Source organism: Ursus arctos, unplaced genomic scaffold (assembly GCF_023065955.2).
Source record: "Ursus arctos isolate Adak ecotype North America unplaced genomic scaffold, UrsArc2.0 scaffold_23, whole genome shotgun sequence".
Classification (NCBI taxonomy): domain Eukaryota; kingdom Metazoa; phylum Chordata; class Mammalia; order Carnivora; family Ursidae; genus Ursus; species Ursus arctos.
This window is the reverse complement of record NW_026622908.1, coordinates 34,147,471-34,161,158: the sequence shown is the minus strand read 5'-3', so window position 1 is coordinate 34,161,158 and position 13,688 is coordinate 34,147,471. Positions and strand designations below refer to the sequence as shown.

The 13,688-nt window shown below is 36.9% G+C and overlaps 1 protein-coding gene across 1 annotated transcript; it reads left to right on the top strand.

Annotated features, from left to right (window-relative positions):
* The first annotated feature begins 5,526 nt into the window (after positions 1-5,526).
* On the top strand, positions 5,527-12,243 carry LOC113246476 (olfactory receptor 4P4-like). Its single transcript, XM_026487076.4, has 2 exons — positions 5,527-6,430; positions 12,155-12,243. Exons 1-2 carry the CDS (start codon positions 5,527-5,529, stop codon positions 12,241-12,243), a joined length of 993 nt encoding a protein of 330 aa, XP_026342861.4.
* Positions 12,244-13,688: the final 1,445 nt, after the last annotated feature.

The following is a 13,688-nucleotide window of genomic DNA, read 5'->3' as shown; positions in this document are numbered from 1 at the left end:
AATACTATATAGACTTTGAGATAACATATGTATAATGATTTCACTGTACCTTTTACATATTGTATGTTTTACTGAAACATGTTTCTTTTCTTCCAACTGAAAAAGTTTCCTTACTTTTTTGAGACATTCCTCAGAGCTCCTTCTTTGCTTATAATTCTTTGTCAAGCTGCTTCTTAGTCCTCATGCAAATATGCTTTCCTCAGGCTCTTCCTTCACTGCATCCAAATAAGCAAAGTATAATTGAATTCAGTTAGCCAACATATAGTACATCGATAGTTTTTGATGTAGTGTTCAAAGATCCACTGGTTGCTTATAACACCCAGTGTTCATCACATTACTTGCCCTCCTCACTACCCAACACCTGGTTACCCCATCCCCCCACCTCCTCCCTTCTATAACCCCTATTTGAGCCAGTTATTTAAACTCTAGGAACTTTTGGTTCTTATATCCATAATAGAGGTAATAATACTTATGTCAAAATATGCATTATTGTAAGCATTAAATAATTTAATGAATTTAATTAAGATTTAATTTGTTATTTGAGAGAGAGAGAGAGAATGAGAACAAGTGGGTTGGACGGGCAGAGGGAGAGGGAGAAGCAGACACTCTGCTGATGAGGGGCTCGATCCCAGGACCCTGAGATCATCCCAGGACCCTGAAATCTGACACAGGTTGAAGGAAGACATTTAACTGATGAGCCACCCAGGTTACCCCTTTCTCTTACATATATTTGTCTTCTTTACTTCTCTTATCTTCCAAGTTATGGGGAAAGAAATGTTTATTGTTATATCATTCCTTTTCTTACTTTGGACCCCAACCACCCATTGAAGCAATGTTAGTCCCAAACACACATAAATTTGCCCCCTTTCTCATACTGCAGGTCATTGATTGTATTGATGTATCTAGTCTACACATATAAGATCTTGATAATGGGTCATACGTGGACTATAAATGCTTGTGTGTGGTTCTCTTTGTTTTATCTCATCTCAAAACTCCCTGGCAGCTAACCAAATACTATTACAGGCTAAACTGGTTTCCCTCTGATTCATCGGAAGGCTGAATGAATACAGAACAGTCAAAATTTCCTGAACAGCTCTGACTATGGCCTTTTTTGGGTCTCCAGAGAAATAGTGTCTAAGGCAAACTATTGCAAAGGTGGAAAGCAACACCCAGGGCAACCAGGGACATCACTCTGGACAGTGGTTTAGCAACATTTGGCCAGAATCTCTCTAGAAATGCCTTTGGGAATGTAATTATTTACAGCTTTCAAAGAATTATTAATTTCTGTGTTGTCACTTACGTTTATATTCGGTTGGTCCCAACCAAATTTTCTTTAGGAATAAGTAGAAAGTCGATGATTTCCAGGACCTAAATACTCCTGTTACCTTTTTCAGGAATTAAAAATACTTCTATTTTTTTATGGAGCTAGCATTCAGATCTTAAATTCAGAATTAGAAATTCTTAGTGGACTTTCCTGGGGCATAACAACCCCTTTCTTCACCACTGACAGGTTTAGTAGATATTTGAAGTCCACTTCCCTTGTAAACCTGTAGAAGGTGTAAGTCACACTGAGATTTCCAAAATACTTGTGGGGAATTAATTTGAATGTATTTAAATTACTGATTTATAATTTTCTTCATTTTATTCCAGATTTTGACGCTGGGGATGATTTGGCACAGTGAGTATCTGGGGGATGGAATTCTACCTGATGTAGCCTAAAACTAACCTGGCAGCCACTCAGATCTTATGGTTAGTGAGTTGTCATTGTCACCTTGGTTTGGGAAGGGTTCCACCAGCCTCGAGCTTGACTAATTATATGCTCTTATTCCATATAATTTCATTCTAATACTATAACTTCTTTTGCAATATATGATAATTGAATTCATGTAAAAATGCTGTACATATGTTAGTTTAAATTGTGTATTATTTGTAAGCAAAATTCCAGTTAATAACAATGAAATGAAAGCATTTTCTAGTTGGCAGTGAATTTCATTGTGTCCAATGCTTGTACTTATGTACAACCCTCCATATTTCTGTTAAGAAATAGCTGTTTATGCTTGAATATTTACAAAATGAAGAATTTCCTGTATTTCAAATATATTTCCTATATTCCTTGCCATCCTAGAATAGACTAATTTCACAGAGTCAACTACGTTAAGTTTATAGCATGCTATTCAGTTACACTAAGGGAAAATATGAGCGTGTAATGGAAGTTTTATTTATTTTTACATATTTGAGAAAGAAAGAGCATGAATGGTGGAGAGGCAAAAGGAGAGAGAGAAGCAGACTCCCTGCTGAGCAGATAGCTGGATGCAGGGCTTGATTCCAGGACCCTGAGATCCTGATCTGAGAGGAGGACAGCCACTTAACTGACTGAGCCACCTGGGCAGCCATGATGGAAGATTTAATTTAAGCATGACAGCCTCTATTCTTATGCAGATAGTTTAACCAAAAGCGCACTCAGGACTTTTATTTAGTATTACCAAAGAAGTAAAGTAAACATTTAACTATATTTGTATACCCCCAAAAAAATCAAGCTAAGGATTAGGGTTAAGCAATCCCTAAGAGGACTAACCTCCATCCAACTAACCAAAATGGTTTCCGTACAGATTGTTGAAATTGACATGCACCTGATCATATACGAAATCCATGTTATGAATGGTCTCTTTCTCTATTTTTCCACTGGCCTTGGTTGTCTGTGGCTGCATGAAACTTTCTGTGGTTCTAAACTAATCCGTTTTGAACCACACGTGTCACGGGCTATTTCTTATTACCTCATGTACTCCTCTTTAAAATTCTGAATTTTGTAATGCTATCCTAATTGTAAAAGGAGTAAGATGAAGTTTAAAGAGATGCAGCAATTGGCCCAAGGATTGCCCTGGTCGGTTTCTCTAAGAAGCCTCCATGTTTCTGCCTCTTCCTGTGTTGCTACCGGTCTAACCACTTGTTCACTGGTTGCCTGATGTTCTTTCTGCATCAACTGTAACTTCAGTTTTTACCTAAGAGGGGTTCATAATATCTCTGCAGTCAAAATGTTGTTTTTACGACAATAATTCTCCTCTCCTTTTCCCTTTGCAGCTGCTCTCTGCAGCGCTCATGTGTAATGGTCCCTCAGGTTACAGGGTGAGATAGATGGGAAGCACTATTGTAAGTTCAAGGCCAACGATGGTCTAGAAACCAGGAAGAATCCTGATTTAAGCAATTTACATTGTTAGTGAATCTGAAGGAAAATTATTTAAAATGATTTAGAATGAGAGACTTCCATATGACATATATGTTAAATATCCCACATATCTTTATTTCCATAAATACTGGGAAAGACAAACTGGGTGTCTGTTCACCCATCGTCTTGCATATTCTTGTGCTTTCAGTTATGGACTCAGGATAGTCTTTTCATGGTTGCCTCTTGATACCCATCATCATCCCATTCAGCTCTCTTGCATGAAATTCATCCCAAATTGAGGGAGAATCAGGATTTCTCACTCCAGACATTCACAGTGCATTACTTCTCCATCCATAGAAATGACTAGATTCTCTTGATATGAATTTTTTCTTTTTAAAATCAGAGATTTGGATTAGTCAAGTGAATTCTGCTTTTAAATTGTTTGCAGTCTTCTTGTATAATAATTCTTTTTAAACCAAATTGTTTTAGGTAAATAACTGTCTCTGAATAATTAACATTATTTCCACCTCATTAACAAAGAATCAACACTTGAAATGAGTAAAAAATATGTCAATGAACTCTACCTCCCTAAATCTTTTCAATACTCTTTAGTTAAGATTAACTGCTGAATACTGTGTAAGTGGTCATTATTTTCAAAAAAGTAGGAACACATAAAAATTACTCCTTCATGAAGTTAGTGTTCTGATTAATAATTTAATGCAGTATTGCTGTCGTACAGTTTGAACCATTTTCTAAATGCTTCTCTGATATATATATATAGAGAGAGAGAGAGAGAGAAAGAGAGAGAGAGATAGTATATATATAAAATATACAGAGAGATATACTACATATACATGTATACATGTAAAACACATAGATATTAATTTTAAGATTCACTACTGTTTTTGGTTTCTATATAACTTTGCCACAAAAGCATTCTGGGTTTTTTAAAAATACACATCTGGACGCCTAGATATGACTGTCTCATCAGATCCGGAGAAATATAGAAAGTGCACTAGCTTTTCAAACCCACTGGGGACAGATAATTCCTTGTCAATGCGGAAAATAATTCCTTGAAGTGAATTCTCTCTATTCTTAACTCATTCGTACAGATTAAATAATGTCTTAAAATTCCACTTCAGATACAAAAGATGCAAATACATGAATGTTTCATTTATTTTGTTTCAACAAATATCACTGAGTGCTACCTGACCACTAAGTCTGACTGATGTTACCCTCTGTATCATCCCCTTTTATTGACTTTAGTTCCTTAGATTGTATATAAAACACATGAAAGTTTTGGCAAGAGCCATGTCATATGCAGGATTCAAACATACTTGGACATTTTAATGATTTTATCTGTCCTTTAATGATTTTATCTGTCCAAAAACTTCAATGACAGTATTTATATCTTTTTAAATTCTCTTTACCACATGAAATGCAAACAGAAGAAATGAAGGAAATTGCTAATTATTTTCCACAATTTCAATCATGAATTGATATTTTTTATTTTGCTGTATACTTTTTCATCATTCTTTGCTTTTTTAAATAACAGTGATTCCATTGGTTTAGCATGACCCATTGGCAATGTTGGGTCACATAGCAAAAAAAGAGTGTGCTTTGCACAAGTTAACCATTTGCAGTTCAGGCTGGTACATTTGCATTTCCTGAGGATTCAATCCTAGATAATTCATGGAATTTGACCAGAAAATGTTGAAAATAGGATAGTGGACATTATGTATTAGCCACAAACATTTAAGATACATGGAACAAAACATTTTTTGAGTTGGAACAATTTTTACAAATCTTCTTTCTTATCTAAATAATAACTAATAAAAATGAATAGTCTTTAATTTTCAGAATATCATTTAAATATTTAAAAATCATTACCAGTAGAATTAACAAATATAATCATTCCCATTATTCCCAGTATAAAATTACTCCACAATGCTTCTATAGAATAAAAAACTTAATAAAAATATAAAACAGCTTAATTTAAGAAATTAAGAATAAGGGGCACCTGAGTGGCTCAGTCCTTAAGCTTCTGCCTTCCCCTCAGGACAGGATCCCAGGGTCCTGGGATGAAGCCCAGCATCCAGCTCCCTGCTCAGCCAGAAGCCTGCTTCTCCCTCTCCCACTCCCCCTGCTGGTGTTCCCTTTCTCGCTGTGTCTCCCTGTGTCAAATAAATAAATAAGGTCTTAAAAAAAATTAAGAATAATTAATATTGATAGGATATTCACGTCAATCTACTTTTAGTAAATTTTATATCATTGAGTTCATAGTGTTAAGTTTTCACCAAACTTCTGTTTATTTCCTTCAGATACATACTCATTCGTGTATAACATACAGCAAGCTCAAGTATATGGAGAGGCAGAGAAACATCTCAGAATTCATACTTCTAGGACTTTCGTATGACCAGAACATTCAAATATTTTGCTTTGTGCTCTTCTTATTCTCGTACGTTGCCCTGTTGGCAGGAAACCTTCTGATCCTTGTCTCCATTCGATGCAGCCCTCTTTTTCACCAACCCATGTACTACTTCCTCATCCACTTATCCTCCATGGACATCTGCTACACCTCTACGGTTACACCCAAGTTAATTGTTGACCTACTAGGAGGGACAAAAACCATCTCCTATGATAATTGCATGTTACAACTCTTTGCTGTGCATTTCTTTGGGAGCATTGAGGTCTTTATCCTCACAGTCATGGCCTTTGATCGCTACGCTGCCATCTGCAAACCTCTCCACTACATGCTTATCATGAACAGGACAAGGTGCCATCTCCTAGTCTTAGCTGCTTGGGCTGGTGGCGCTCTCCATTCTTTCCCTCAATTAATGATGACAATCCAATTGCCATTTTGTGGTCCTAATGAAATTGATCACTACTTTTGTGATATCTTCTCTCTGCTGAAAGTTGCCTGCACTGATACCTACATCACTGGCGTCCTTGTGGTTGCCAATTCAGGTATGGTCACCCTAGTTACCTTTATTGTCTTATTTGCTTCTTATGTCATTATATTGTTTAGTCTAAGACATCACTCAGATGAGGGAAGACACAAAGCCCTCTCCACCTGTGGGTCTCATATCACTGTGGTCATCTTATTTTTTGGGCCTTCAATCTTTGCCTACCTCCGACCTCCAGCCACGTTCCCTGAGGACAAAATATTTGCTCTATTTTATACCGTCATTGCTCCTATGTTCAATCCCTTAATCTATACTCTGAGAAATAGAGAGATGAAAAATGCCATGAGAAGAGTTTGGTGTCAAACATTATTTTCAAAGGAAGCACATGGTTAATTTGAGGAAACATATAACTAAGCATTTTTATATAAAAATGATCTTGATGTCACTAAAGGAGCTAAGAAATATATCTTAGAGTTTATATTCATTGCTAACATGAATGAAAATCATTAAAGAAAGAGGAATTAGAAAGAAATTTAAAGGAATAGCTAAATGCCTCCTAATTCACAAATACCAGAATTAATTGAAAACTTAATTTTATGGAGTACTAAGGAGTGTGATAGGGATATCAGCAGAAGAAACTGTCTGGGCCAAATCAAACAAGGCAAAACTATTCAGTCAGTGAATTATAATGGCGAAACAATTTTAATAATAATTCTGTTAAAAATCCTGGGCTTATATGCCAGTCAGTGATACACATTCTGCACAAGTGACCAAGTTGAAATCTAAAATTAAAATAATGATTTTACAGCATCACGAATATCTTTATGATAGAACATTCATTTATACATCCTTAGAGGCATTCAGAAATCACCTGTTCAACACAAAATCCGTATAGTGGAACCTGTTTTAAAGTGGCTCCTGGTGATCAATTCTCCTGCCTTGATGTTACGTATAATACTAATACCAGGTTAACACAGAGTAAGAATCAACAACTCAGGACGCTGAAAACATAATTACTTGTTACTACACCTATTGGCCAGAACATAAAACATTTTCCATAAAACCTAAGGGACTGAACAATAACATTGATAAAGTAAAAATCGATAAGTGGGAAGTTATTCGATCCAGAACCAAGGACCTTGTTTGTTAAAAAGAGAAAAATAAATAAATAAATGAAAGGCTAGGAAAAGACATTTTAAAACATGGTCTAACACCAAAAAGAAAACCAAATTATGTTTCCCAAGCACATGTTGGTTGCATATGGATGTTTATACCTGTTTTATTCATACTTGCCAAACCTCAGAAGCAACCAAAATGTCCCTCCATATGTGACTAGATAAATGAATTGTTATTTATGTGGACAATGGACTATTACTCAGCACGAAAAAAAATGAGCTATCAAGCCACAAGATGACATGCACGAAACTTAGCTGTGTATTAGTAAGTGAAAGAAGACAATCTGAAAAAGCTACCTGTCATGTGATTGGAACTCTATGAATCCTGGAAATGACAAAACAATGGACACATCTACAACATCAGTGTTTGCCAAGGGTCAGTGTGGAGGGTAGAATGAATAGGCAGAGCACAGGGGATTCTTAGAGCAGGAAGCACTTGTGCATGTTGTTACCATTGTGGATACAGGTCCTTATACATGTCAAACCCGTAAAATGTACATCAAGAGTGAAGCCTAATGAAAAGCTATTCGGGAGATAATGATGTGTGAGTGTAGGTTCCTCTGACTGTAGCAGATCTATCACTCTGGCGGGGGAGGTTGTCTGTGTGTGGGGACAGGAGTATTACAGGGAATATTTGTGTTTCTGCTCAGTTTTGCTGTGAACCTAAAGCTGCTTTAAAAAATAAAGTTTATTAATTAAAAATATACACTATGGCACGATAGATATATCAAAACGTGTAAGTGGAATGAAGAAGAGACTGAAAAAGAATTTCTACAGAAAAATAATTAAAGAAAGACCTTTTTTGCATGCTTGATAGGATTTAAATAAAAGTCACTTAAGAAATAGCAAATATCATTATAGAGAAGATGCTAGATAACAGGATTTTATTAAAAGGAAGATGGTAAAAATACAGAAAGCAGTTTAGAACATGTAAGTCAATTGCAAGAGTTCCTATCAGCCTGGAGGCACCATACAAACAGGTATAAAGAGCAGAAAGAATAATGAGGAAGGTGAAATTAACCAGAGCTGTTACAGCAGAGAGGAAGCCTACAGAGTCTCAGCCTTTAGTCTAAAGAAACAACACTGTTGCCAGGTTAAAACTTTTCTCCTATAATGTTTAATTACTTAACTGGAGCAAAGAAAAGTGTCTCTAAAAATGAAAGAGAAGTTCAGATAAGTAAACAACAGATTCATTTTAAAGGACTCTTTTATATAGTGGATATTATTTGTTTTCGTTATCATGCTTTCTTAATAATGTAAGTTTCTCTTTTAGAACATTGTCAGTGATCAGGGGTGCCTGGGTGGCCCAGCGGTTAAGCGTCTGCCTTCGGCTCAGGTCCTGATCCTGGCATTATGGGATTGAGCCCCACATCAGGCTTCTCTGCTATGAGCCTGCTTCTTCTTCTCCACTCCCCCTGCTTGTGTTCCCTCTCTCGCTGGCTGTCTCTCTCTCTGTCGAATAAATAAATTTAAAAAGATCTAAAAAAAAAAAAAAAAAGAAAAGAAAAGAAAATTGTCAGTGATCAAAATTATCACAATTATTATTTGCAAGCAATATTGACCTAGGGCTAATGATGTTTTCTGCTACAAATGTAGACATACATTCCAAAATAACAGGACTTTAGCATTCTAGCAAACCAACGACTTTCACAGAAATGACTTCAGACTGATTACAGTGCTTTCATGTTTAGTAAGTTGAGAGTATGTCTTCTTTTTCATTGAGATATAAATGCTGTATAACAAAATTATATTAGTTTCTTGTATGCAACATAATGTATTGAGAAATGGTCACTGCAATGAGTCTAGCTAACATCATCACCACACATACTGACAATTTTTTTCTTGTGATAAGAACTTTTTAGATTCCAGTCATTTTCATTGGACAAAATCCTGCCTGAGGATTTGAAGAAGTAGATTCTAGAATTACTCCATATCACAAACTAAGACACATCTAGTTATTTTAATAGGAAAACCCAAGCATATATTGCTATTATTTGAGACTTAAGCTATTTAAAAAATTATATCCACTTCTGTGTTTATTGATTTGAAATCGTTGACAACATTCGAATGTTATAAGAAAGAAAATATGAATGGAAAGAAAAAGAGAAAAACATATCAACTTGAGTATTAAAGACTATCCTGTGAAATGTAGCTAATGTCTTTGGCTGCAAATTCTCCATGAGGTGTAACCACATTCGAATTCACGATTCCACTTTAGAATACCTCAATGTTTAAAAAGGTACACACAAAAAATATAATATTTTATATTTATTAATGACATTAGTATAGCATACCAGCATAAACTGTAAAGGATTTTGGGGAATCAAAATGTGGATTAAAAGGTGTACTTAGATAATAAATTTGTATAAAAAATCTAATAAAACATTTTTAAGCACTGTAATGGCAGAATGACACATTTTCATGAATATGTTTTTTAAATAGAATTTATTTTTTAAAGCAGACTTAGCTTTGCAGAAACCTTACACAAAAAGTACAGTGATTTCCTAAATACACTCTCTGTCCTTCACAATTTCTGTTCTCTGCCATCTTGCAGTGGGGTCAATTGTTACCACTGGTGAACCAATATTGGTACACTATTCCTCAAGTCCATAGCTTACACTAGGATTTACCCTTGGTGTTGTCGAGTTTTATGGATTTTAACATAGGCAGTATGTCATGTATCCACCATTACAGTATCACACAGAGTAGTTTCCCTTCCCTAAAAATGCCACATGAACCACCTCTTCACCCCTTCTCCTTTATCCCTGAATCTCTGCCAACCAGTGATTCTTTTTTTTTTAACTATGAGCAGCTTATCCTTATCCAGAAAAGGAATTCATGATTCATATCGGTGACATAATATTTCTATTTCAAATCCGAAATATCTGCTTTTGAATTATCTCATGTATTGTTTTAGTAATTAATATTTTAAAATTCGCTGTTATCTACTGCTTACACTCTCTACTTCTGCTACATAAATATATCATCCTTAATTTGGGTCATCTGCACTGTATTTATGATAACTAATATTACAGACAAATCACCATAATTAGTATGATTCAAGAGACACCTAACACCCCCGAAATTAGAAGGAATCAATACAAGAGCATAAAGTAGATTTAACCAAGAGAATTCTAATAGGCACATAATCTCAACCACTAAAATCTTCTTAATATCAAAGAACTACCTCAGAAACATGAATTTATTCACCAAATTCAGTTACTGTTCTAGAAGGATGCAGTTAAATATATCATAAGATTTCAGAATATAATGGTGCCTGGATGTCTCAGTCGGTGAACATCTGACACTTGATTTCAGCTCAGGTCATGATCTCACGGTTATGGGATCCCCATCTCGGCTCCATGATCAGTAGGAGTCAGCTTGAGGTTCTCCCTCTGCCCACCCCCCATGCTCATGCCATCCCTGTCTGCCCCTCTGTTTGTCTGTCTCTCTGTCTTTCTCGGTCTCTCTAAAATAAATAAATAAATCTTAAAAGAAGGGATTTCAGAATATAACCCCCAAAATTGGAAGGGAGATTATTAGGTAGTGTCCTTTACAACATGAATCTCCTATAATTATTTGAAGCGGATACTTTCTACCAAGTCAGGAAGAACAACTAAATCTATGAAGGTTCATGGTCAGCGATGATGACAGGGAAGTGCCTAATAAAGGAAACTGGAGGAGGGAAAGCCTCCAGTCTGTGGATGCAAACATACAGGTGGGACAGAGCAGCGGAGCAGCAGAGGACACCAGGAGTCCACATGAAGAGGGACAGGGCAAGCGCTAGATCAAAGCCACAAGTGACTGGGCAGGCAAGACAGGCAGAGACAGAATGGTGAAGGACTTCTAAGGCTATAGACCTTATGTGTCTCTTTGTACCTTTTGCTATCTATTCCTCTACATAAAACCGACTTAAGACCAACCAGTGTGTGTGTTCATACAGCTTATTTTCCTGAAGGAAGTAGTGCTCATGTCCAAAGACAGGATTGTATTAGCTCCACATTAAGAAGATGATATTCCTTATGGACTTCTAGGTAAATCCAATCTATGAGGAAACATTTGAAACATCCTTTCGTCTTTGATCATCTTAAATGCACATCTTGGTGCATAATTTCCTATGGTACTTTCACTTCTGCATTCCTCAGGGTGTCATCAGAGGGTTGAGCAAAGGTGTTTCAAGTGTATAAAACACAGCTATCATCTTATCCATGGGGAAGGTGGTTGCAGGATGTGTGTATATAAATATGCAAGGACCAAGGAACAGGATGAGCACAATGATGTGGGGGAGGGGTTTTCTCCTCCCTTCAGCACTGTGGTGTTCAGAGAATGCAAGATGGGGGGCACCTGGGTGGCGCAGTCATTAAGCGTCTGCCTTCAGGTCAGGGCATGATCCCGGAGTCCTGGGATCGAGCCCCACATCAGACTCCTCTGCTGGGAGCCTGGTTCTTCCTCTCCCACTCCCCCTGCTTGTGTTCCCTCTCTCGCTGGCTGTCTCTGTCAAATAAATAAATAAAATCTTAAAAAAAAACAAAAAACAAAACACCAGTGAATGCAAGATGATAACACAGGAGCACATCAGCAGGACAAACTCAGTGCGCAAATGGCCCCACTTTTGGACACCAGGAATAGATTGATCACAGAGATGTCTGCTCAGGCAAGTTTCAGCAAGGGCTGCAAGTCACAAAAATAGTGATCGCTCACATTGGGACCACACAAAGGTAAACTCAAGGCCAGAAACATCTGAGCTACACAGTGCACACAGGACCCCACCCAGGCTACAGCCACCAGCACATCACAGATCCATGGACTCATGATGGTTGTGTAGTGTAGGTGCTTACAGATGGCCACTTAGCCATCAGTGGTCAGGAGGATAAGGATGAGGAATCTCAGGCAGCCAAAGGAATGGAATGAAAAGCCTTGTCTCATGCACTCACTGAAAGAGATAGTGATCTTCTTCAAAAGGGCATCCACAATCATTCTAGGGGCTATGGAAGTGTAGAAGCAGGTGTCAGATACGGATTGTTGGAAAAAGAAGTACATTGAACTCCGGAGTGCTGACTCATCCTGACAGTAGTAATAATCAAAAGGTTACCCAGCAACGTCTCCAAAGAGAAGTGCAAGAAGGTGACAAACACTATTTTCACCCTAACAGGATCCTGGATCAACCCAAGCAGGAAAATTTATTCAAAATAGGGGCCCCTGTGTGGCAAAGTTGCTTAAGCATTTGACTCTTGATTTTGGCTTAGGTGGTAATCTCAGAGATGTGAGATCAAGCTCCCATGCAGGTCTAGCCCTCAGCGTGGAGTGTTTGAGATTTTCTCTCCTTTTTCTGCCATTCCACCATGCTCTCCATCTCTCTCTCTTACTCTCTTCCACTAAATAAAATAAATTAATCTAAACAAAATAGTCCATAAAAAATGATGATTTGTATTTCACCAAAATTAAAACTATGCAGCAGAACTAGTGTATAAAGAGGGATGAATTAAACAGTTGAGGATGTGAATGCACCTTGTGTCCTTCTCTAAGGGTTGTCCAAGTGTGTGTACAGGGAGAAGTTGAGAGACATGACCCGCTGTCTCTTGCTGCAGATTGGTACAGGCCAGCTCTTGGGCACAGCTTGCTCAACACTGGGCATAACGGTCATGTAGACAAGCTCTCAATCACTGGGTTATAATGGCCTTTAAGGTGAAGGGCTAGAATCCTTCAAATCCTCGGGGTTAGTAAGCATTTAAAGTTCCAAAGGAAGCAGTAAACTAGAATAACACATTTTCTTCTTCAATTGCTTACTGGCTCTTTGAGCTACTTAACCTCTAGAACCATCTGTTTTTATCGCATAATAAAGCTAATAATATTTTTGTGAAAATAAGCATTTTTATGAACATTAAGTAACATGATGCACCTAATCCACTCAAAAATATCTCAGCAAATTTTTGTTAATCTTTGGCTAAGGTGACAGAATAAATATAAAATTTGATTTGTGGACACTTCTTGCATGAGAAAACATTACACGCCCAGATTGGCGTATGATACGGAGAGACTGCCTGGCTTCAGTGCATGCAGATGAGACTGAGTCTAAACTACCTGCGAATAGTCAGGGAGCAGAGACAGAACCGATGGAAAACAAATTAAAAGGGCACGTGATATGATGAGCGCTGCGTGTTATATTCAACTAATGAATCAATGAATATTATATCAATGATGTACTATACCTTGGCTAATTGAATTTAAATTTTAAAAAAGGCTGAAAATTACTGTGTGAAGGTAAACCACTGTAAACAACAATATAGCTTTCGTTACATTGTGGATTATAATATGGAGAAAAAATAAAAGCAGAATATTTATCATCCTCTCTGAAAAACACTAAATGTTGACCATATGCATCTGTACGATATACATAAAGGATTGCTTTTAAAAAAACAAATATATTGATTACATTGTTAAAGT

Coding starts and splice junctions, on each gene's coding strand:
- LOC113246476 (XM_026487076.4), top strand. CDS start 5,527: ATGGAGAGGCAGAGAAACATCTCAGAATTCATACTTCTAGGACTTTCG. Junction 6,431..12,154: donor CATGAGAAGAGTTTGGTGTC/AAACATTATTTT, acceptor AGGAATGGAATG/AAAAGCCTTGTCTCATGCAC.